The sequence below is a fragment of the Aulonocara stuartgranti genome (assembly GCF_965226115.1).
Source record: "Aulonocara stuartgranti genome assembly, chromosome: 12".
NCBI lineage: Eukaryota > Metazoa > Chordata > Actinopteri > Cichliformes > Cichlidae > Aulonocara > Aulonocara stuartgranti.
The window spans coordinates 39,548,614-39,571,789 of NC_138948.1; the positions used below are offsets into that span (position 1 = coordinate 39,548,614).

At 32.6% G+C, this 23,176-nt stretch overlaps 1 protein-coding gene and 1 long non-coding RNA gene across 6 annotated transcripts; both read right to left on the reverse strand.

The window, feature by feature from the left end:
- Window positions 1–6,902: 6,902 nt before the first annotated feature.
- On the reverse strand, window positions 6,903–7,550 carry LOC309719822. Its single transcript, XR_014280330.1, has 3 exons — window positions 7,428–7,550; window positions 7,107–7,243; window positions 6,903–7,020 (listed from the first exon to the last, which is right to left on the reverse strand). It is a non-coding gene; the product is annotated as an uncharacterized lncRNA (long non-coding RNA).
- A 1,702-nt stretch (window positions 7,551–9,252) lies between these two features.
- LOC309718285 (ATP-dependent DNA helicase PIF1-like) lies at window positions 9,253–11,667 on the reverse strand. 5 transcript variants are annotated; one of them, XM_082553366.1, is made up of 3 exons: window positions 10,178–11,667; window positions 9,931–10,047; window positions 9,253–9,843 (listed from the first exon to the last, which is right to left on the reverse strand). In XM_082553366.1, exons 1-3 carry the CDS (start codon window positions 11,615–11,617, stop codon window positions 9,838–9,840), a joined length of 1,563 nt encoding a protein of 520 aa, XP_082409492.1. In that variant the 5' UTR covers window positions 11,618–11,667; the 3' UTR covers window positions 9,253–9,837. The 5 variants fall into 5 exon arrangements, with proteins under 5 accessions (XP_082409492.1, XP_082409491.1, XP_082409490.1 ...); XM_082553365.1 differs by having other exon boundaries at window positions 9,254–9,843; window positions 9,931–10,013; XM_082553368.1 differs by having other exon boundaries at window positions 9,255–10,013; window positions 10,178–10,276; window positions 10,442–11,667.
- Window positions 11,668–23,176: the final 11,509 nt, after the last annotated feature.

Genomic DNA, 23,176 nt, shown 5'->3' on the forward strand with positions numbered 1-23,176 from the left:
GGGCGGGCGATTTGAAAAAAAGGCTGATGAGGAGTCAGAATTAGATCGCGGTGAGAGGCGAAAAACGCCGTTTTTTGGAGTTACAAAACGTTGTGTAACTCAAAAACTAGGTGGGTTAGAAGCATAATTCTTGCACTGGGTGAATCAGCTGACTTTGGTGTACTTTGACTGCGATTTACAGAGATATGACGAGAGAAGAAACGGCTTGATTCCAATACTATGATTGAGGAGTAATACTTAAACATAGGAGAAATATTGATACACACACACACACATACACAGAGCCTAAAGGGAAGAGTATTTGTGCCATGGAGTGTTAACAAGAATGTGAGGTCCATATTAGAAAAACTGGTAAAATCATAAAAGTTTTCAGAATTGTAATAAATGATGAATATGAATTACCGTTCTGTGACAGTGTATTAATTTCTAAGATACTTCGAGGGACACAGACGGCTTTTACTGTTCTCAAAAACTTCACAAAACGTAAGTATCCGACTTCTAACTCCGTTAAATGTCATGAATTCCGTTTTCATGGATGCCTGGATGTTAAACTCAATTGTTACACCTGGTAGAGCAGAACGCTGATCATTTTATTAAAGATGAAACACTTTAGACAGTTTTTCAACTCTCAGTAATGCCATAGTGATCGTTTGATATATGGAGTTTAGGTCCAGACACGGCTAGTGAAGTCAGACTGAACAACCGGATTGAATTTTGAGGGTGTTTTTTTTACTACCCTTATAATATGTATAATACAATATAGGGCAAGACACAAGATCTAGCCATTTAACTTGCTGTCAATATAAAGACTGTCAAAGTACCAAAACTTAATCTGACTTTTCTTTTTCCTATGTTACGTTTCTATTGCAGAGAAATTCATTATCAATAAATTCACATTTACTATTGACAGTAATATATTAGTGGGTGTCATAGTTGATGAACTTATTGTCTCATGGGTGTTTAATTGAAAAAAAGATCTAAACGTATTAATGAAAAATAATTTCAGTCCTAATTTTTTATATGAAATATTAAGATCTTAACGAATTTGACAAATCTTCAAGCTCTATAACAGTTTTATAAACTTTAAGATGTTAAGTTTGAGCTGTGAGTCTCTAACTTTGCTTAAGGCTGGCACCCTGCCCTGGCAACAACACTTTCTAGCACTTTCTCAATTAAGCTATACAAAAACTAAATAACCAATAGGAATTAAGCTAAAAGAGTTCAACAAAAAATGAATAACTTCATTTCCCACAATGCCTCAGAGCCATTACTCGTCAAAAAAAGGCCATTTTCTGCGCGGTTACAGAGGTTGTGACTGACATGAAAGCGTACTAGATTACTGTCATTCTATTGGCTCAAATGATTAACAAAGGGGACCAATAGAAAGAGCCACAGCCACAGGAACTATGCAAGTGCATTACGTGTGTGTGTGTGTGTGTGTGTGTGTGTGTGTGTGTGTGTGTGTGTGTGGAGGGGGGGGGGGATCTCCAACAAACAACAAATATTTTAGGCATTTAAAACCCCTGGAGGGTCTTGGGTCGATTTGTGGCTATTTTCAAATTTTGATTACATGCCATTTGCACAGTGTTGAATGGACTATAGCCAAATTCTCCAAAAAAAAAAGTTTGATATGATTTTATTTCAAAATTCAAGTCTGACTTCCTTCAATTAGCTTCAGTGGCTAAGCTACAGACAAACTTACACTATTGGGCTTAGTGGTCGATTTGTGCCCCATTGAAACCCATTATAAACGCTATTTTTCACTGCAAATTAATTACGGTCAAAGGGATCGTCGATGTTTAACTTTCATTTTCATTTTGCAGTACGGGCCTTAGAGTTGTAATTTTTTTATTTGTCCACCGGGTGGCGCCCTTGCTCCACATTTGACCCCGGGCTGGAAAACAGCGGGCTGCTTAGACAGACCTGCGGGAAATGAAGCCTCATTTCCGGCAATGAAATCTTAGAACTGTTAGCTTTATTTTAAAACCAACATTGTAATTGTATTTAATATCAGAAAAATACTTTTAGACAGGCCTGGGTTTTTTGGCCTGTCATTTTTAAGCGGGAACCTCAGAAAGGTATTTTTGACTTTTGTTTGACATCAGAAAGCAAAGAGACTGCACAAAATCTACAGGTGTTACCATATTATATGACCCTTGGTTGTAACAGAAATGTATTAACTTCTTAATATTTTTTGTGTTGCCTTTTTTTTCAGAATGGCTTTGATGAAGCTTCTAAATACTCGCCCTGACACACCGTATTTCCGGCCACCCCCACTACATTTCAAAGTGTTAAGATCATGCGACCAGCTGAGGGTCACTAGCTGGCACTTCCAAGATGGGACAGCTACACCCCTGATTACCAAAAAGAACACTGTGGCAGCCATCACAGATACCCAGACTGTGACCAAGGTCACAATATTTGAGGAATTCTCCTCTAAAATCCAGCAGGGGGGATGCTACATAATGAGGGGGTATGAACTCAGGGGCACGGCCCCACCATACAATATAAATATAACTGCACGAACCCAATTTTTTAAGGCTGCAAACCTAACTGTTAGTGAGGATCGTTTCACCGAAGCAGAGCATCTTCTACATCCTCCTGCTCCACTGACACCTCTGAAGATGGGCTCCACAAGTGGCGGGCTCATCACAGTCCAAGGGGAGGTGGTGGAGGTAAGTATTTGTGGTTCCATCAGAATTTACATGGCTTTAGGTTTCCAAATAACCCATTATTGCGTGTATTTTTTTACAGTTAAAAATAATTTTTGCTGTCAAGCAGAGACTAAATTCTGTTAAGATTGTTAAGCACAATTTTTAAAAAATATTTTCCAAAGACCGTTTCTGGTATTTATGCAGCCAATTTGCATTGTGTCTACATACATTTGTATTGTAAGGGCTAGATTCTAATGAACAGTCTCTACTTGATAATAAAAAACAAACAGAATAATTATTTTATATACCTGTGTATATAAATTTATACAAAGGTCTTCATCTTAATATAAGATGAAGACTTAATAAGACTTCTTCTTTAAAGAAGTCCAGATGCTTTTCTTTGCAAGCTCCTTTGACTACGATGACCTGGATGACTGAGAACCTTCACAGACATCTTAATATATACTTTATAATAAAAATAAAAGCAGATACAATGGAAACTGGCAAAATTACCCTGAATTGGGCATAATGGACACCAACTAGAATTTGTAAACTGGCAAACTTTTCATTTATGTTGCTGTCACTTAAGAATCCAACTAAGTTACAAATGTATTGTTTGTAGAAAGATTTCCTTCAAGCTGTTTCATAATCATGAAAAACATCCTAATAAACTGCTTCTGATAAGTTCAATGAAGAATACTTAATAACAGCAATAATATAATCTAAAAATCTTACTGAAGAAATAAAAACCTACCACATATCAATACACTAACTATTATTGATATTTTATTTCAATTTACTTTTCAGTTTTCTGCAGTAAAGGATGTAGTGTCGGGAAAACAACACGTTCCCTTGCGAAATCTCCAGCTAAAGGAGGTAATGATGCAATTTTAGTTTTATATTGAAATTCGTTAAACTAATGTGACAAATTTAACATTGCTGGTACATGAGCAGAGTGTATGAGGCTGTGGGCTTTCTTTTTCTAGTTACTGGATTTTGGATTATTTAATTAATAAATCTATAATTCTGTCATATTTGTGATTTCAGGATGGTTATACTATCTCAGTCTGCCTCTGGAGGGAGGCAGGAATTCACACCTTTAATGTGGGAGACCAGATTAACCTCTCCCACATGAAGCTGAACCACACCGCATATGGGCCACAGCTGCACAGCACTACTTATACGAAGGTTCAGGTATGAAGAAGCTAAACCTTTGTACCAATATTTCACAGCATTGTCTTATCAACAAATGTTTAGAACTAGGTTTTGAAATGTAACTACATATTCTTTCAGTCTGGGTCAAAATATGAAATTATATCTATATATCTATATATATATATATATATATATATATATATATATATATATATATATATATATATATCAATCATATTATCTTATACACACACACACACACACACACGCACACACACACGCACACACACACACATATATAGATGTCCAGATAAACATAATCCCAAGACGTCTTTGGGATTTAATTACCTGCATGATTGATCATGCATCATATAATGCATAATGTAACACATACATATAAACGTATAAACACAATGTGTATGTCTTGGTGACTTACTGAAACCACATGATGACCATAGATTTTCTTTTTGGATTAAAAAAAAGGGAATGTTTGCAGGGCTAAATATGTGCTTATGCTTTGTCAACAGACAAAAGTAGAGGACAGAGAGGAGGTCCTCATCGTTGGTGTGGCCATGAGTGACGAGCCGAACCAGCTTGAGGTTCTTCTGGATGATGGGCAGAGCCTCTTCATCAACAGTGAGCTCTGGACACCATTTGACGATGAACTTGAGGAGGCAGCGGTCAGGGTAAAAGTTCAAATTAAGGGGAAGCAAATTATGCAGATTAAAAAAAAACACTGTGAATAATTTAAAAAATGTATTGATTTGTTCCTTTGTTTGTTACTTGTTTGTTTGTTCAAAAATATAAAATGTTATATTTTATAAATTAAAAACAATGAAGTTAATATTTTCTGTGTATTTATAATCTTTAATTAATCACACATAGTTAAATGCTTAAGTGACAGCAACATAAATGAAAAGTTTGCCAGTTTACAAATTCTAGTTGGTGTCCATTATGCCCAATTCAGGGTAATTTTGCCATTTTCCATTGTGTATGCTTTTATTTTTATTATAAAGTATATATTAAGATGAAGACCTTTGTGTAAATGTATATACACAGGTATATAAAATAATTATTCTGTTTGTTTTTTATTATAAAGTAGAGACTGTTCATTAGAATCTAGCCCTGTACCATAATTAACTGTTTTGAAAATCTAATAAATATTCATTTTAACATTCCTTCTCTTTTAATTTTTTATTCAAATAATTGTGGAAGCGCAAAATGATGAACTTGAGATTTCTGGGTAGACATGATATCAATGAGAATAGAATAGAATAGAATAATCCTTTAATTGTCCCACAAGGGGAAATTTGGTTGTATCAGCAGCACAAAAAAAAGAAAACACACACACACATATACAAACAGAACAGGACACAGAACAGAAACACGATTTTTACATAATTACATTCATTTACATTAATTACATTACAAATTAATCCAAAATCTATACAAACAATTGAAGCATCCGTTGGAATAGTGAATACATCCTTGTTTGCCATGTTTACATTTATGGCCCTAAGATGCGCAGACACATGATAGGCTATTAACTGCAAAAATATATACATATATAAACAGGAAATGAGAGACAAAATATATTCTTTGATTTGCTGAAGTTGTGTGCACATCCCGTATGGCAAGGATAAATAACATTACAACTTCATTAAAACTCCCAAGAGCTTCTTTTTTTCCATTTAGTTTAGTTTTAGTTTAGCTTTCCTGATTTGATGATAAACTACAGAATATTGTTGAAATGAAGTTCACATTGTGATATATTTCAGGTATGGAGAGTCACACAGCTGAACAATTGATGCACATATTTAAAGAAACAGGGATCAAATAAAGAACATTGCTGTGGAATAAATTACATTGAAAAATAATCACTGCCCTGTGTTAGAGAGTGATTTATGATCAGGTATTAATTGGGTTAACTTTACCTCTTACAGTTTTTAACATAGTGCTGTGACCAGGATAAAATTTATCATAAAGTAGCTGGAAACAGTAGACTCATTAATATGGTTCTACTGTGATCAAAACTCATATCAGCTGTGTGACCTCATAAAATGATAAACAGAAACACATCTGACTGCATGTGATCTTCATGAACTTCATAAACTTTTCAAATAGACTTAATGGGTCAAACTATATGTCTGACCCATTATCTATATATTTTTAGAGCAGTCTAAGCACAGATGTGGAAAACTACTGTTACACCTATTCTAAACTCATGTACTTACTGACACCCCATACTAAGGCAGTATTCATACGAACACACTTTGAGCTTTCTTTATTTATCCTCTTAAACACTTGTTTGTTTGTTTTTCGCATTTTGAGGTTATGTAATCTCTATAAAGAATATGTGTAATGGTTCAATAGATTCTGATTTAAATGTCCATAATAATTAAATGATCATTATTGTGCATCCTACAATTCAAGATTTAGAGCTGTGTGTTTGTATGAATTCAGCTTGCTGTACTTATAGACTAAAATTATACAAATCCACTATTTAACCAAACAAATTATGTTGTTTGGCTAAACAGATTGAGTTTGTTCTACAACATAATTATTCAACAATTGAAAATACAAAACAATATAATTGCACATTTATCCAAAAATGGTGCAATTACTTATTTCATAGGTCTGATATTGTTTGTAAAATCTGGTGACACAAACAGAGTCAAAAATTCATTGTTGGTGTAACATGTGGCTCTTTTTAACTTTGACCAATGATGTGCTGGTAAAACAAATAAAAAATATGTTAATTAAAAAATGTTTTTGTTTAGAAAAAGGACTGAAATTACATGGAAACTGTCACCTTAAAGCCTCATTGTAAATATCATCACAAACAGATGTTTTCCACACAGTTAACAAAGCTCCACCACATCCGATCACTGCACATAAATCTAAAAGAAAACAAAAACAAATAAAAAAAATAAAATTAACACAAGGGAAGACTTTTGACTTAATAACTAAGCTTAAAATAAGTGTTACTTTTGAATATTTGTGGGAAAAATCTGATGCTACCCCAAGAATACAAAGCCACACTGGAAACGATGACAGGCTTGCAGCCCTCTGTCTTCCTGGAGTGAGGTGCCTGATCAGTAGCAGAGAGTTGACAGAAGTTGGTGTCTGTAAGAGTGGCCAAACACTGATACTCTGTCCACTTGAGTAGAGTCTAAGAAGCTGGAATGCAGGCACACTGGACGAGCTTGTTCTAAAAAATACAGAAAAAGGAACATTTTATTTGTGTTAAGGCCTAAAAACTACAAATAAGTTATACAATGAACAATGTTGAAATACCTTATAGGTGCTGCAGGCCACATAACCAGAATCCAGAGCAATCTCACACTCACATGATGGTGAGGAAAGACATGAGCTCTGCAATGAGGTTTGAATGTCTCAGTTGGGACACTGAAGAACTCAGAAGACAGCAATACCTGCACAGAGAGACAGAGTAGAAAAAGCATAGATTTGTAATCCATAATGTGAATTAAAACTCAAAAAGTGTCAACAAGTATAATCATTTGAGTGTGGAATTATTTATGCACTAAACAGGATTTTAATTAATTAATTGAATTAAAAACACTGACATTTTTTTTTATCAAAGATAAAGAATCATACCTCTCTCTGCTCTGAGGATCACTGAGCATCTCTGACAGGAAATACAGTTTCCTCAGTAGGAGTCATCATTCATGGTCTCAGAGGTGTGTAGTGTGGCAGCATCATGATGGTCTCCAAATCAGGCAGGAGGTCAGGTGATGGGTGTGTCATCTTCTCCATTGAAGACACACTGGTATGGCAGTTCATAAAACAGCAGTCTCTGTGTGGCATGTAGTTATCTGTGCAGTCCAGCACTGATGGATCAAGTTTGGCTCAGCAGTTCATGAAGATGGTGTTAAGATGTTGTTGTTTCAGCTGAGGATGGTGAAGTTTGAAGGTTTTCCCACAAAGGAAACAGGACTGTGTGTGCCCTGTCTGAAAAAAATACATCTACAAAACATAAAGTGCTTTTAACACCACCCACCCCCCCCCCCATACCCACCCATCTCAGCCCCCAAGTGTCTATATAATGCTGGTATGGGGTGTCAGTTACTAAATCTAATTAGTGCGTCAGAAAACGGGGGCTACACCTAAAGCCCCCGCTTTCTGATGTCTTTGTTTATTAGCAGCTTTTTCCAGCTGCTCGGAGAATTCTGACTTGGCCTTTATCCACCCAAACCCAAACCCACCCGGATAAAGGCCAAGTCAGAAAATGGATGCAGAAACTTTCCATGTACTTCTAAATCAGTTTTTATACATATTCTGTAAGCTGTGAAAATGTTTTTCTCTACATAATGTATAATTATAGACATCTCTGGTAGCCTAAAGATAGCTTAAAACTTTTAACATTTTTTACCTGTAAAACATGATAAGCAAAACCTCATTCATCTCAAAAACATTTGATTCTACAAAATTTACTATAATCAAGAAAATATAATTGTCTGTATTTATTCATGTGACCCATAATAAATACCTGCATTTATCTGGGATTTGTTTATTTACTATTTCATATTTGAAAGCATCTTGGAGGGGAAGATCTCGTTTGTTGAGATACATACGTCAGAGTAAAAAAAGTATCAAAAAAGGAGATGACAATTAACATCTATGAAAAAATGTATAAGTAGATTTAGTCATGTAAAACATGAGAATAAAAAATAAATTATGTCCGTTTAATGCAGTATATTTCAGATCTGAGGTGCATGATAACAGAAAGCAGATCTCCCGGCTCTGCATGAAGTACAGCCATGATTTGGTGAAATGATTAATAACATTGCAATAAGAAAGGGTCTTCTTACAGACAGAGTAGGGAAGACAATTTTTTCCAATGAAAAATATTTTTCATACTCTACAATCAGTAAACTCTGTAACAAACATGATCTGTAATTGTTTCAAAACTCACCAGATGACTTCATGATTGGCTCGAGGACAGGCTCGAGGACAGAAACTTTCCATGTACTTCTAAATCAGTTTTTATACATATTCTGTAAGCTGTGAAAATGTTTTTCTCTACATAATGTATAATTATAGACATCTCTGGTAGCCTAAAGATAGCTTAAAGCTTTTAACATTTTTTACCTGTAAAACATGATAAGCAAAACCTCATTCATCCCAAAAACATTTGATTCTACAAAATTTACTATAATCAAGAAAATATAATTGTCTGTATTTATTCATGTGACCCATAATAAATACCTGCATTTATCTGGGATTTGTTTATTTACTATTTCATATTTGAAAGCATCTTGGAGGGGAAGATCTCGTTTGTTGAGATACATACATCAGAGTAAAAAAAGTATCAAAAAAGGAGATGACAATTAACATCTATGAAAAAAGTATAAGTAGATTTAGTCATGTAAAACATGAGAATAAAAAATAAATTATGTCCGTTTAATGCAGTATATTTCAGATCTGAGGTGCATGATAACAGAAAGCAGATCTCCCGGCTCTGCATGAAGTACAGCCATGATTTGGTGAAATGATTAATAACATTGCAATAAGAAAGGGTCTTCTTACAGACAGAGTAGGGAAGACAATTTTTTCCAATGAAAAATATTTTTCATACTCTACAATCAGTAAACTCTGTAACAAACATGATCTGTAATTGTTTCAAAACTCACCAGATGACTTCATGATTGGCTCGAGGACAGGACACAAAACACAGGGTTGTGGTAACTGTAGTATGATCTCAGAACACCTGAATGACGACATAGCTGTGGCTGAGAAATAAAAATGAGGTCAAGCAGGGTGTTCTTGTTTGTAGTGGCAGAAGTGATCAGCTGTGAATACCCTCTAGACTGAAACTGCTCCAGAATCTGTTTTCTTCCACTCTGCAACTGGTTTTCATTAAAATCTCCACACACAATGATTGGGTGACAGTCCATTATTTCAAGTGAATCTAAAAGACTTACCAGGTTTTGCATGAACGGTGTCAAACTGTAGTCAGGGGGTCTGTACACAACAGCAATGAGTGCAGGGAATGGAGCCTGAACCTTCAACACTAAAAACTCAAGATCAGTGACATTATGCAGATACTGTTTTACCTGAACCTGAAAATGATTCCTCAAATACACAACAACTCCACCACCACTTCTGCTGGCCATGTGAGGAAAGTTTGTGTAGGACACATGTCTGTTGCGTTTGAACATGGTGTAGCCGTCCAAATGAAGACTGTCTGCAACAAAGGAGCCTTGGAGGTGAGACTCTGTGAGACACAAAACATCTGCTAAACACATTTCATGATGACTCTTGATGTCACTGATGTGAGATGGCAAACCCTCCGTATTGTGATGGATCAGTGTAAGAGTGTCAGGTCTGCTGGCTGTTTCTCTAACCTGAAGAAGAGGCATCATTTCCTCAACACTGGCTTGTCTCATGGTTTGGAGCGCTGCAGTTACCTCGGGATTGGCGTAAATCTTTTTCTCATCCAAGTCCTGTAAATAGAGTCCACTGAGAGACGTCACCCTGCTGAGAGCAACATAAGCCATACCTGGTTCAAAAATGTTCTTCATTGAAACTACAGCTGTCTGTGTTGTAAGACCCTGAGTTTTGTGAATTGTGCAGGCGAATGCTAGCTTTACAGGAAACTGTCTGCGTACCGCTCCTTTAAACTTCAGACTCTCCTCTGCTCTCTCAATGTAAACCAGATCATCAGATGCTGCATTAGCACTGCGGTTGTGTCTCATAGGCTGCCGGTTGTCCATTCTGAGCCCCAGTTTGATTATGTGTCCATCATTTTCAGATCTCACCACCTTTACCAGTATACCAAAAGCACCGTTGACTAAACCGTTTAGTGTGTCCAAGTTTCTGGTCAGCATGACTCGAGCTCCTTCAGCAACATTCAGAGTGTCAGGTAAATCATTTCTCCCACCTGTAAATGGTTTGTCTCTTCGTTCCATTCTGCCTGTACGTTTATCCTTCTGGAAATCGTCTGCAGTGATGATTATGATGTTTGAATGAAGCTTCTTCAGGGTATCTGCGTTATGGGATTCCACATTCTTGTTGGTGGCATAAATGTGTAAGACCTCAGTTGGACATTCTTCTGGTGCAGTCACAGCCTGTGACAACAAATCTCTGTCGCACTGAGAAAGCTCATCTGTCTTTTCTTTGACTCTAATCCTGTTCAGCATCTCTGCAAAGGCCACATCATCTTTCTGACGCATGATCTCGGTTAGAGTGATCATCTGAAAATGTTCCTGCCATAGGTCAATCTGTTCTGGATCGTAAACACAGAGAGGTTTAGACTGTCGCACTGGTGGCAGCTGGTAAAAATCTCCAACAGCTAAAACTGACATTCCACCAAAAGGTCTCTGAGTGCCTTTGATTTGTTTCAGTCTTGCATCCACATAAGCAAAAAGGGGTTTTGAAACCATTGAAATCTCATCAATAACAATAATTTCAGCATTCATCAGCTCAGATCTGATTTCATCCAGTTGGTTACCAAGTCCTTGAATGGGTGGTTTCAGACTCCTGGGTAGTTTGAGTAGGGAATGTAATGTAGAGCCATTGATAGAAAAAGCTGCTGTCCCGGTAAATGAAGTCAGTAAAACAGTTGGATTTGATATGTCAGCTTCTTCTGCATTAGCAGGCAGTCTGCTCAGGATCTTTGATGCTTCAGAGTGAATACACTTAATCAGATGTGACTTTCCAGTTCCTGCACCACCGTTGATATAGAAGAAAAATGGATCTGGGTTCAAACCACAAACTCGCTGAATACACCAGTCTCTTATGGCATAGAACACGCAGGCCTGCTTCTGGTTCAGATTCTGATACATTACACGTACCACGGCTGGATCTACTGCAGGTTGTTCTCTGATCGCTCTGATCTCTGTTACAGCATCAGACTGACGACTGTAGTCAGGGACATTCTCCTGTTCGTTCTCATCATCAGAATGTCTCTCAGGAAGATTCTCATCACATTGCAGCCTCACAACTTAAGATTCAGGAGCCAGATTACACCATTCATCGATCACAACATCACTATTTTGTTCAAACTCTTCCAGTGCACTCTGGATATCCTCAGAGTTCTTCTCATACTTGTCTTTATTTCTTTTCACAACCCTTTTCACAGACTCACTGTCAAAGTCTGTTCTGTACATTCTAATTCCGTTGTTTTCATTCAAACTCTGTTCTGTACATTTTAATTCCGTTGTTTTCATTCAAAGTCTGTTCTGTACATTCTAATTCTGTTGTTTTCATTCAAATTCTGTTCTGTACATTCAAATTCCGTTGTTTTCATTCAAATTCCATTGTTTTGATTCAAATTCAGTTCTGTTCATTCTAATTCTGTTGTTTTGATTCAAATTCCATTGTTTTTCCATTGAACTGAATTTGAATCAAAACAATGGAATTTGAATGAAAACAACAGAATTAGAATGAAAACAATGGACTATTCTAATTCCGTTGTTGTCATTCAAACTCTGTTCTGTACATTTCAATTCAGTTTTTTTTATTCTAATTCCATTGTTTTCATTCAAACTCTGTTCTGTACATTCTAATTCTGTTTTTTTCATTCAAACTCTGTTCTGTACATTCTAATTCCGTTTTTTTCATTCAAACTCTGTTCTGTACATTTGTATTCTGTTGTTTTGATTCAAATTCCATTGTTTTTATTCAAACTCTGTTTTGTACATTCTACTTCCGTTTTTCATTCAAACTCTGTTCTGTATATTCTAATTCTGTTGTTTTCATTCAAAGTCTGTTCTGTACATTCTAATTCCGTTGTTTTCATTCAAACTCTGTTCTGTACATTCTAATTCTGTTGTTTTCATTCAAACTCTATTCTGTACATTCTAATTCCGTTGTTTTCATTCAAACTCTGTTCTGTACATTTCAATTCTGTTTTTTTTTATTCTAATTCCGTTGTTTTCATTCAAACTCTGTTTTGTACATTCTAATTCCGTTTTTTTCATTCAAACTCTGTTCTGTACATTTCTATTCTGTTGTTTTGATTCAAATTCCATTGTTTTTATTCAAACTCTGTTTTGTACATTCTACTTCCGTTTTTCATTCAAACTCTTTTCTGTATATTCTAATTCTGTTGTTTTCATTCAAAGTCTGTTCTGTACATTCTAATTCCGTTATTTTCATTCAAACTCTGTTCTGTACATTTTAATTCCGTTGTTTTCATTCAAAGTCTGTTCTGTACATTCTAATTCTGTTGTTTTCATTCAAATTCTGTTCTGTACATTCTAATTCCGTTGTTTTCATTCAAATTCCATTGTTTTGATTTAAATTCAGTTCTGTTCATTCTAATTCTGTTGTTTTGATTCAAATTCCATTGTTTTTCCATTGAACTGAATTTGAATCAAAACAATGGAATTTGAATGAAAACAACAGAATTAGAATGAAAACAATGGACTATTAATACATTCTAATTCCGTTGTTGTCATTCAAACTCTGTTCTGTACATTTCAATTCAGTTTTTTTTATTCTAATTCCATTGTTTTCATTCAAACTCTGTTCTGTACATTCTAATTCTGTTTTTTTTCATTCAAACTCTGTTCTGTACATTCTAATTCCGTTTTTTTCATTCAAACTCTGTTCTGTACATTTCTATTCTGTTGTTTTGATTCAAATTCCATTGTTTTTATTCAAACTCTGTTTTGTACATTCTAGTTCCGTTTTTCATTCAAACTCTGTTCTGTATATTCTAATTCTGTTGTTTTCATTCAAAGTCTGTTCTGTACATTCTAATTCCGTTATTTTCATTCAAACTCTGTTCTGTACATTCTAATTCCGTTGTTTTCATTCAAACTCTATTCTGTACATTCTAATTCCGTTGTTTTCATTCAAACTCTGTTCTGTACATTCTAATTCCGTTGTTTTCATTCAAACTCTATTCTGTACATTCTAATTCTGTTGTTTACATTCAAACTCTGTTCTGTACATTCTAATTCCGTTGTTTTCATTCAAACTCTGTTCTGTACATTCTAATTCTGTTGTTTTGATTCAAATTCCATTGTTTTTCCATTGAACTGAATTTGAATCAAAACAATGGAATTTGAATGAAAACAACAGAATTAGAATGAAAACAATGGACTATTAATACATTCTAATTCCGTTGTTTTCATTCAAACTCTGTTCTGTACATTTCAATTCAGTTTTTTTTATTCTAATTCCATTGTTTTCATTCAAACTCTGTTCTGTACATTCTAATTCTGTTTTTTTCATTCAAACTCTGTTCTGTACATTCTAATTCCGTTTTTTTCATTCAAACTCTATTCTGTACATTCTAATTCCGTTGTTTTCATTCAAACTCTGTTCTGTACATTTCAATTCTGTTTTTTTTATTCTAATTCTGTTGTTTTCATTCAAACTCTGTTCTGTACATTCAAATTCTGTTGTTTTCATTCAAACTCTGTTCTGTACATTCTAATTCCGTTGTTTTCATTCAAACTCTGTTCTGTACATTCTAATTCCTTTTCTTTTCATTCAAACTCTGTTCTGTACATTTCAATTCTGTTGTTTTGATTCAAATTCCATTGTTTTCTTTCAAATTCTGTTCTCTATTCTAATTCCGTTGTTTTCATTCTAATTCTGTTGTTTGTTTTAATATTCCATTGTTTTCATTCTAATTCTGTTGTTTTCATTCAAATTCCATTGTTTTGATTCAAATTCAGTTCTGTTCATTCTAATTTCGTTGTTTTCATTCAAACTCTGTTCTGTACATTCTAATTCTCTTGTTCTCATTCAAATTCCGTTTTTTTCATTCAAACTCTGTTCTATACATTTCAATTCTCTTGTTTTGATTCAAATTCCATTGTTTTCTTTCAAATTCTGTTCTCTACATTCTAATTCCGTTGTTTTCATTCAAACTCTGTTCTGTACATTCTAATTCCGTTGTTTTCATTCAAACTCTGTTCTGTACATTCTAATTCCGTTGTGTTCATTCAAACTCTGTTCTGTACATTCTATTTCCGTTGTTTTCATTCAAACTCTGTTCTGTACATTCTAATTCCTTTGATATCATTCAAACTCTGTTCTGTACATTTTAATTCCGTTGTTTTCATTTAAAGTCTGTTCTGTACATTCTAATTCTCTTGTTTTCATTCAAATTCTGTTCTGTACATTCTAATTCCGTTATTTTCATTCAAACTCTGTTCTGTACATTCTAATTCTGTTGTTTTCATTCAAATTCCATTGTTTTGATTCAAATTCAGTTCTGTTCATTCTAATTCTGTCGTTTTCATTCAAACTCTGTTCTGTACATTCTAATTCTGTTGTTTTCATTCAAATTCCATTGTTTTGATTCAAATTCAGTTCTGTTCATTCTAATTCTGTTGTTTTCATTCAAACTCTGTTCTGTATATTCTAATTCTGTTGTTTTCATTCAAAGTCTGTTCTGTACATTCTAATTCCGTTGTTTTCATTCAAACTCTGTTCTGTACATTCTAATTCTGTTGTTTTCATTCAAACTCTATTCTGTACATTCTAATTCCGTTGTTTTCATTCAAACTCTGTTCTGTACATTTCAATTCTGTTTTTTTTTATTCTAATTCCGTTGTTTTCATTCAAACTCTGTTTTGTACATTCTAATTCCGTTTTTTTCATTCAAACTCTGTTCTGTACATTTCTATTCTGTTGTTTTGATTCAAATTCCATTGTTTTTATTCAAACTCTGTTTTGTACATTCTACTTCCGTTTTTCATTCAAACTCTTTTCTGTATATTCTAATTCTGTTGTTTTCATTCAAAGTCTGTTCTGTACATTCTAATTCCGTTATTTTCATTCAAACTCTGTTCTGTACATTTTAATTCCGTTGTTTTCATTCAAAGTCTGTTCTGTACATTCTAATTCTGTTGTTTTCATTCAAATTCTGTTCTGTACATTCTAATTCCGTTGTTTTCATTCAAATTCCATTGTTTTGATTTAAATTCAGTTCTGTTCATTCTAATTCTGTTGTTTTGATTCAAATTCCATTGTTTTTCCATTGAACTGAATTTGAATCAAAACAATGGAATTTGAATGAAAACAACAGAATTAGAATGAAAACAATGGACTATTAATACATTCTAATTCCGTTGTTGTCATTCAAACTCTGTTCTGTACATTTCAATTCAGTTTTTTTTATTCTAATTCCATTGTTTTCATTCAAACTCTGTTCTGTACATTCTAATTCTGTTTTTTTCATTCAAACTCTGTTCTGTACATTCTAATTCCGTTTTTTTCATTCAAACTCTGTTCTGTACATTTCTATTCTGTTGTTTTGATTCAAATTCCATTGTTTTTATTCAAACTCTGTTTTGTACATTCTAGTTCCGTTTTTCATTCAAACTCTGTTCTGTATATTCTAATTCTGTTGTTTTCATTCAAAGTCTGTTCTGTACATTCTAATTCCGTTATTTTCATTCAAACTCTGTTCTGTACATTCTAATTCCGTTGTTTTCATTCAAACTCTATTCTGTACATTCTAATTCTGTTGTTTTCATTCAAACTCTGTTCTGTACATTCTAATTCCGTTGTTTTCATTCAAACTCTATTCTGTACATTCTAATTCTGTTGTTTACATTCAAACTCTGTTCTGTACATTCTAATTCCGTTGTTTTCATTCAAACTCTGTTCTGTACATTCTAATTCTGTTGTTTTGATTCAAATTCCATTGTTTTTCCATTGAACTGAATTTGAATCAAAACAATGGAATTTGAATGAAAACAACAGAATTAGAATGAAAACAATGGACTATTAATACATTCTAATTCCATTGTTTTCATTCAAACTCTGTTCTGTACATTCTAATTCTGTTTTTTTCATTCAAACTCTGTTCTGTACATTCTAATTCCGTTTTTTTCATTCAAACTCTATTCTGTACATTCTAATTCCGTTGTTTTCATTCAAACTCTGTTCTGTACATTTCAATTCTGTTTTTTTTATTCTAATTCTGTTGTTTTCATTCAAACTCTGTTCTGTACATTCAAATTCTGTTGTTTTCATTCAAACTCTGTTCTGTACATTCTAATTCCGTTGTTTTCATTCAAACTCTGTTCTGTACATTCTAATTCCTTTTCTTTTCATTCAAACTCTGTTCTGTACATTTCAATTCTGTTGTTTTGATTCAAATTCCATTGTTTTCTTTCAAATTCTGTTCTCTATTCTAATTCCGTTGTTTTCATTCTAATTCTGTTGTTTGTTTTAATATTCCATTGTTTTCATTCTAATTCTGTTGTTTTCATTCAAATTCCATTGTTTTGATTCAAATTCAGTTCTGTTCATTCTAATTTCGTTGTTTTCATTCAAACTCTGTTCTGTACATTCTAATTCTCTTGTTCTCATTCAAATTCCGTTTTTTTCATTCAAACTCTGTTCTATACATTTCAATTCTCTTGTTTTGATTCAAATTCCATTGTTTTCTTTCAAATTCTGTTCTCTACATTCTAATTCCGTTGTTTTCATTCAAACTCTGTTCTGTACATTCTAATTCCGTTGTTTTCATTCAAACTCTGTTCTGTACATTCTAATTCCGTTGTGTTCATTCAAACTCTGTTCTGTACATTCTATTTCCGTTGTTTTCATTCAAACTCTGTTCTGTACATTCTAATTCCTTTGATATCATTCAAACTCTGTTCTGTACATTTTAATTCCGTTGTTTTCATTTAAAGTCTGTTCTGTACATTCTAATTCTCTTGTTTTCATTCAAATTCTGTTCTGTACATTCTAATTCCGTTATTTTCATTCAAACTCTGTTCTGTACATTCTAATTCTGTTGTTTTCATTCAAATTCCATTGTTTTGATTCAAATTCAGTTCTGTTCATTCTAATTCTGTTGTTTTCATTCAAACTCTGTTCTGTACATTCTAATTCTGTTGTTTTGATTCAAATTCCATTGTTTTTCCATTGAACTGAATTTGAATCAAAACAATGGAACTTGAATGAAAACAACAGAATTAGAATGAAAACAATGGACTATTAATACATTCTAATTCCGTTGTTTTCATTCAAACTCTGTTCTGTACATTTCAATTCAGTTTTTTTTATTCTAATTCCATTGTTTTCATTCAAACTCTGTTCTGTACATTCTAATTCTGTTTTTTTCATTCAAACTCTGTTCTGTACATTCTAATTCCGTTTTTTTCATTCAAACTCTATTCTGTACATTTCAATTCTGTTGTTTAGATTCAAATTCCATTGTTTTCATTCAAACTCTGTTCTGTACATTCTAATTCCGTTGTTTTCATTCAAACTCTGTTCTGTACATTTTAATTCCGTTGTTTTCATTCAAAGTCTGTTCTGTACATTCTAATTCTGTTGTTTTCATTCAAATTCTGTTCTGTACATTCAAATTCCGTTGTTTTCATTCAAATTCCATTGTTTTGATTCAAATTCAGTTCTGTTCATTCTAATTCTGTTGTTTTGATTCAAATTCCATTGTTTTTCCATTGAACTGAATTTGAATCAAAACAATGGAATTTGAATGAAAACAACAGAATTAGAATGAAAACAATGGACTATTCTAATTCCGTTGTTGTCATTCAAACTCTGTTCTGTACATTTCAATTCAGTTTTTTTTATTCTAATTCCATTGTTTTCATTCAAACTCTGTTCTGTACATTCTAATTCTGTTTTTTTCATTCAAACTCTGTTCTGTACATTCTAATTCCGTTTTTTTCATTCAAACTCTGTTCTGTACATTTCTATTCTGTTGTTTTGATTCAAATTCCATTGTTTTTATTCAAACTCTGTTTTGTACATTCTACTTCCGTTTTTCATTCAAACTCTGTTCTGTATATTCTAATTCTGTTGTTTTCATTCAAAGTCTGTTCTGTACATTCTAATTCCGTTGTTTTCATTCAAACTCTGTTCTGTACATTCTAATTCTGTTGTTTTCATTCAAACTCTATTCTGTACATTCTAATTCCGTTGTTTTCATTCAAACTCTGTTCTGTACATTTCAATTCTGTTTTTTTTTATTCTAATTCCGTTGTTTTCATTCAAACTCTGTTTTGTACATTCTAATTCCGTTTTTTTCATTCAAACTCTGTTCTGTACATTTCTATTCTGTTGTTTTGATTCAAATTCCATTGTTTTTATTCAAACTCTGTTTTGTACATTCTACTTCCGTTTTTCATTCAAACTCTTTTCTGTATATTCTAATTCTGTTGTTTTCATTCAAAGTCTGTTCTGTACATTCTAATTCCGTTATTTTCATTCAAACTCTGTTCTGTACATTTTAATTCCGTTGTTTTCATTCAAAGTCTGTTCTGTACATTCTAATTCTGTTGTTTTCATTCAAATTCTGTTCTGTACATTCTAATTCCGTTGTTTTCATTCAAATTCCATTGTTTTGATTTAAATTCAGTTCTGTTCATTCTAATTCTGTTGTTTTGATTCAAATTCCATTGTTTTTCCATTGAACTGAATTTGAATCAAAACAATGGAATTTGAATGAAAACAACAGAATTAGAATGAAAACAATGGACTATTAATACATTCTAATTCCGTTGTTGTCATTCAAACTCTGTTCTGTACATTTCAATTCAGTTTTTTTTTATTCTAATTCCATTGTTTTCATTCAAACTCTGTTCTGTACATTCTAATTCTGTTTTTTTCATTCAAACTCTGTTCTGTACATTCTAATTCCGTTTTTTTCATTCAAACTCTGTTCTGTACATTTCTATTCTGTTGTTTTGATTCAAATTCCATTGTTTTTATTCAAACTCTGTTTTGTACATTCTAGTTCCGTTTTTCATTCAAACTCTGTTCTGTATATTCTAATTCTGTTGTTTTCATTCAAAGTCTGTTCTGTACATTCTAATTCCGTTATTTTCATTCAAACTCTGTTCTGTACATTCTAATTCCGTTGTTTTCATTCAAACTCTATTCTGTACATTCTAATTCCGTTGTTTTCATTCAAACTCTGTTCTGTACATTTCAATTCAGTTTTTTTTATTCTAATTCCATTGTTTTCATTCAAACTCTGTTCTGTACATTCTAATTCTGTTTTTTTCATTCAAACTCTGTTCTGTACATTCTAATTCCGTTTTTTTCATTCAAACTCTATTCTGTACATTCTAATTCCGTTGTTTTCATTCAAACTCTGTTCTGTACATTTCAATTCTGTTTTTTTTATTCTAATTCTGTTGTTTTCATTCAAACTCTGTTCTGTACATTCAAATTCTGTTGTTTTCATTCAAACTCTGTTCTGTACATTCTAATTCCGTTGTTTTCATTCAAACTCTGTTCTGTACATTCTAATTCCTTTTCTTTTCATTCAAACTCTGTTCTGTACATTTCAATTCTGTTGTTTTGATTCAAATTCCATTGTTTTCTTTCAAATTCTGTTCTCTATTCTAATTCCGTTGTTTTCATTCTAATTCTGTTGTTTGTTTTAATATTCCATTGTTTTCATTCTAATTCTGTTGTTTTCATTCAAATTCCATTGTTTTGATTCAAATTCAGTTCTGTTCATTCTAATTTCGTTGTTTTCATTCAAACTCTGTTCTGTACATTCTAATTCTCTTGTTCTCATTCAAATTCCGTTTTTTTCATTCAAACTCTGTTCTATACATTTCAATTCTCTTGTTTTGATTCAAATTCCATTGTTTTCTTTCAAATTCTGTTCTCTACATTCTAATTCCGTTGTTTTCATTCAAACTCTGTTCTGTACATTCTAATTCCGTTGTTTTCATTCAAACTCTGTTCTGTACATTCTAATTCCGTTGTGTTCATTCAAACTCTGTTCTGTACATTCTATTTCCGTTGTTTTCATTCAAACTCTGTTCTGTACATTCTAATTCCTTTGATATCATTCAAACTCTGTTCTGTACATTTTAATTCCGTTGTTTTCATTTAAAGTCTGTTCTGTACATTCTAATTCTCTTGTTTTCATTCAAATTCTGTTCTGTACATTCTAATTCCGTTATTTTCATTCAAACTCTGTTCTGTACATTCTAATTCTGTTGTTTTCATTCAAATTCCATTGTTTTGATTCAAATTCAGTTCTGTTCATTCTAATTCTGTTGTTTTCATTCAAACTCTGTTCTGTACATTCTAATTCTGTTGTTTTGATTCAAATTCCATTGTTTTTCCATTGAACTGAATTTGAATCAAAACAATGGAACTTGAATGAAAACAACAGAATTAGAATGAAAACAATGGACTATTAATACATTCTAATTCCGTTGTTTTCATTCAAACTCTGTTCTGTACATTTCAATTCAGTTTTTTTTATTCTAATTCCATTGTTTTCATTCAAACTCTGTTCTGTACATTCTAATTCAGTTTTTTTTTCATTCAAACTCTGTTCTGTACATTCTAATTCCGTTTTTTTCATTCAAACTCTATTCTGTACATTTCAATTCTGTTGTTTAGATTCAAATTCCATTGTTTTCATTCAAACTCTGTTCTGTACATTCTAATTCTGTTGTTTTCATTCAAACTCTGTTCTGTACATTTTAATTCCGTTGTTTTCATTCAAAGTCTGTTCTGTATATTCTAATTCTGTTGTTTTCATTCAAATTCTGTTCTGTACATTCAAATTCCGTTGTTTTCATTCAAATTCCATTGTTTTGATTCAAATTCAGTTCTGTTCATTCTAATTCTGTTGTTTTGATTCAAATTCCATTGTTTTTATTCAAACTCTGTTTTGTACATTCTACTTCCGTTTTTCATTCAAACTCTGTTCTGTATATTCTAATTCTGTTGTTTTCATTCAAAGTCTGTTCTGTACATTCTAATTCCGTTGTTTTCATTCAAACTCTGTTCTGTACATTCTAATTCTGTTGTTTTCATTCAAACTCTATTCTGTACATTCTAATTCCGTTGTTTTCATTCAAACTCTGTTCTGTACATTTCAATTCTGTTTTTTTTTATTCTAATTCCGTTGTTTTCATTCAAACTCTGTTTTGTACATTCTAATTCTGTTTTTTTCATTCAAACTCTGTTCTGTACATTTCTATTCTGTTGTTTTGATTCAAATTCCATTGTTTTTATTCAAACTCTGTTTTGTACATTCTACTTCCGTTTTTCATTCAAACTCTTTTCTGTATATTCTAATTCTGTTGTTTTCATTCAAAGTCTGTTCTGTACATTCTAATTCCGTTATTTTCATTCAAACTCTGTTCTGTACATTTTAATTCCGTTGTTTTCATTCAAAGTCTGTTCTGTACATTCTAATTCTGTTGTTTTCATTCAAATTCTGTTCTGTACATTCTAATTCCGTTGTTTTCATTCAAATTCCATTGTTTTGATTTAAATTCAGTTCTGTTCATTCTAATTCTGTTGTTTTGATTCAAATTCCATTGTTTTTCCATTGAACTGAATTTGAATCAAAACAATGGAATTTGAATGAAAACAACAGAATTAGAATGAAAACAATGGACTATTAATACATTCTAATTCCGTTGTTGTCATTCAAACTCTGTTCTGTACATTTCAATTCAGTTTTTTTTATTCTAATTCCATTGTTTTCATTCAAACTCTGTTCTGTACATTCTAATTCTGTTTTTTTCATTCAAACTCTGTTCTGTACATTCTAATTCCGTTTTTTTCATTCAAACTCTGTTCTGTACATTTGTATTCTGTTGTTTTGATTCAAATTCCATTGTTTTTATTCAAACTCTGTTTTGTACATTCTAGTTCCGTTTTTCATTCAAACTCTGTTCTGTATATTCTAATTCTGTTGTTTTCATTCAAACTCTATTCTGTACATTCTAATTCCGTTGTTTTCATTCAAACTCTGTTCTGTACATTCTAATTCCGTTGTTTTCATTCAAACTCTATTCTGTACATTCTAATTCTGTTGTTTACATTCAAACTCTGTTCTGTACATTCTAATTCCGTTGTTTTCATTCAAACTCTGTTCTGTACATTCTAATTCTGTTGTTTTGATTCAAATTCCATTGTTTTTCCATTGAACTGAATTTGAATCAAAACAATGGAATTTGAATGAAAACAACAGAATTAGAATGAAAACAATGGACTATTAATACATTCTAATTCCGTTGTTTTCATTCAAACTCTGTTCTGTACATTTCAATTCAGTTTTTTTTATTCTAATTCCATTGTTTTCATTCAAACTCTGTTCTGTACATTCTAATTCTGTTTTTTTCATTCAAACTCTGTTCTGTACATTCTAATTCCGTTTTTTTCATTCAAACTCTATTCTGTACATTCTAATTCCGTTGTTTTCATTCAAACTCTGTTCTGTACATTTCAATTCTGTTTTTTTTATTCTAATTCTGTTGTTTTCATTCAAACTCTGTTCTGTACATTCAAATTCTGTTGTTTTCATTCAAACTCTGTTCTGTACATTCTAATTCCGTTGTTTTCATTCAAACTCTGTTCTGTACATTCTAATTCCTTTTCTTTTCATTCAAACTCTGTTCTGTACATTTCAA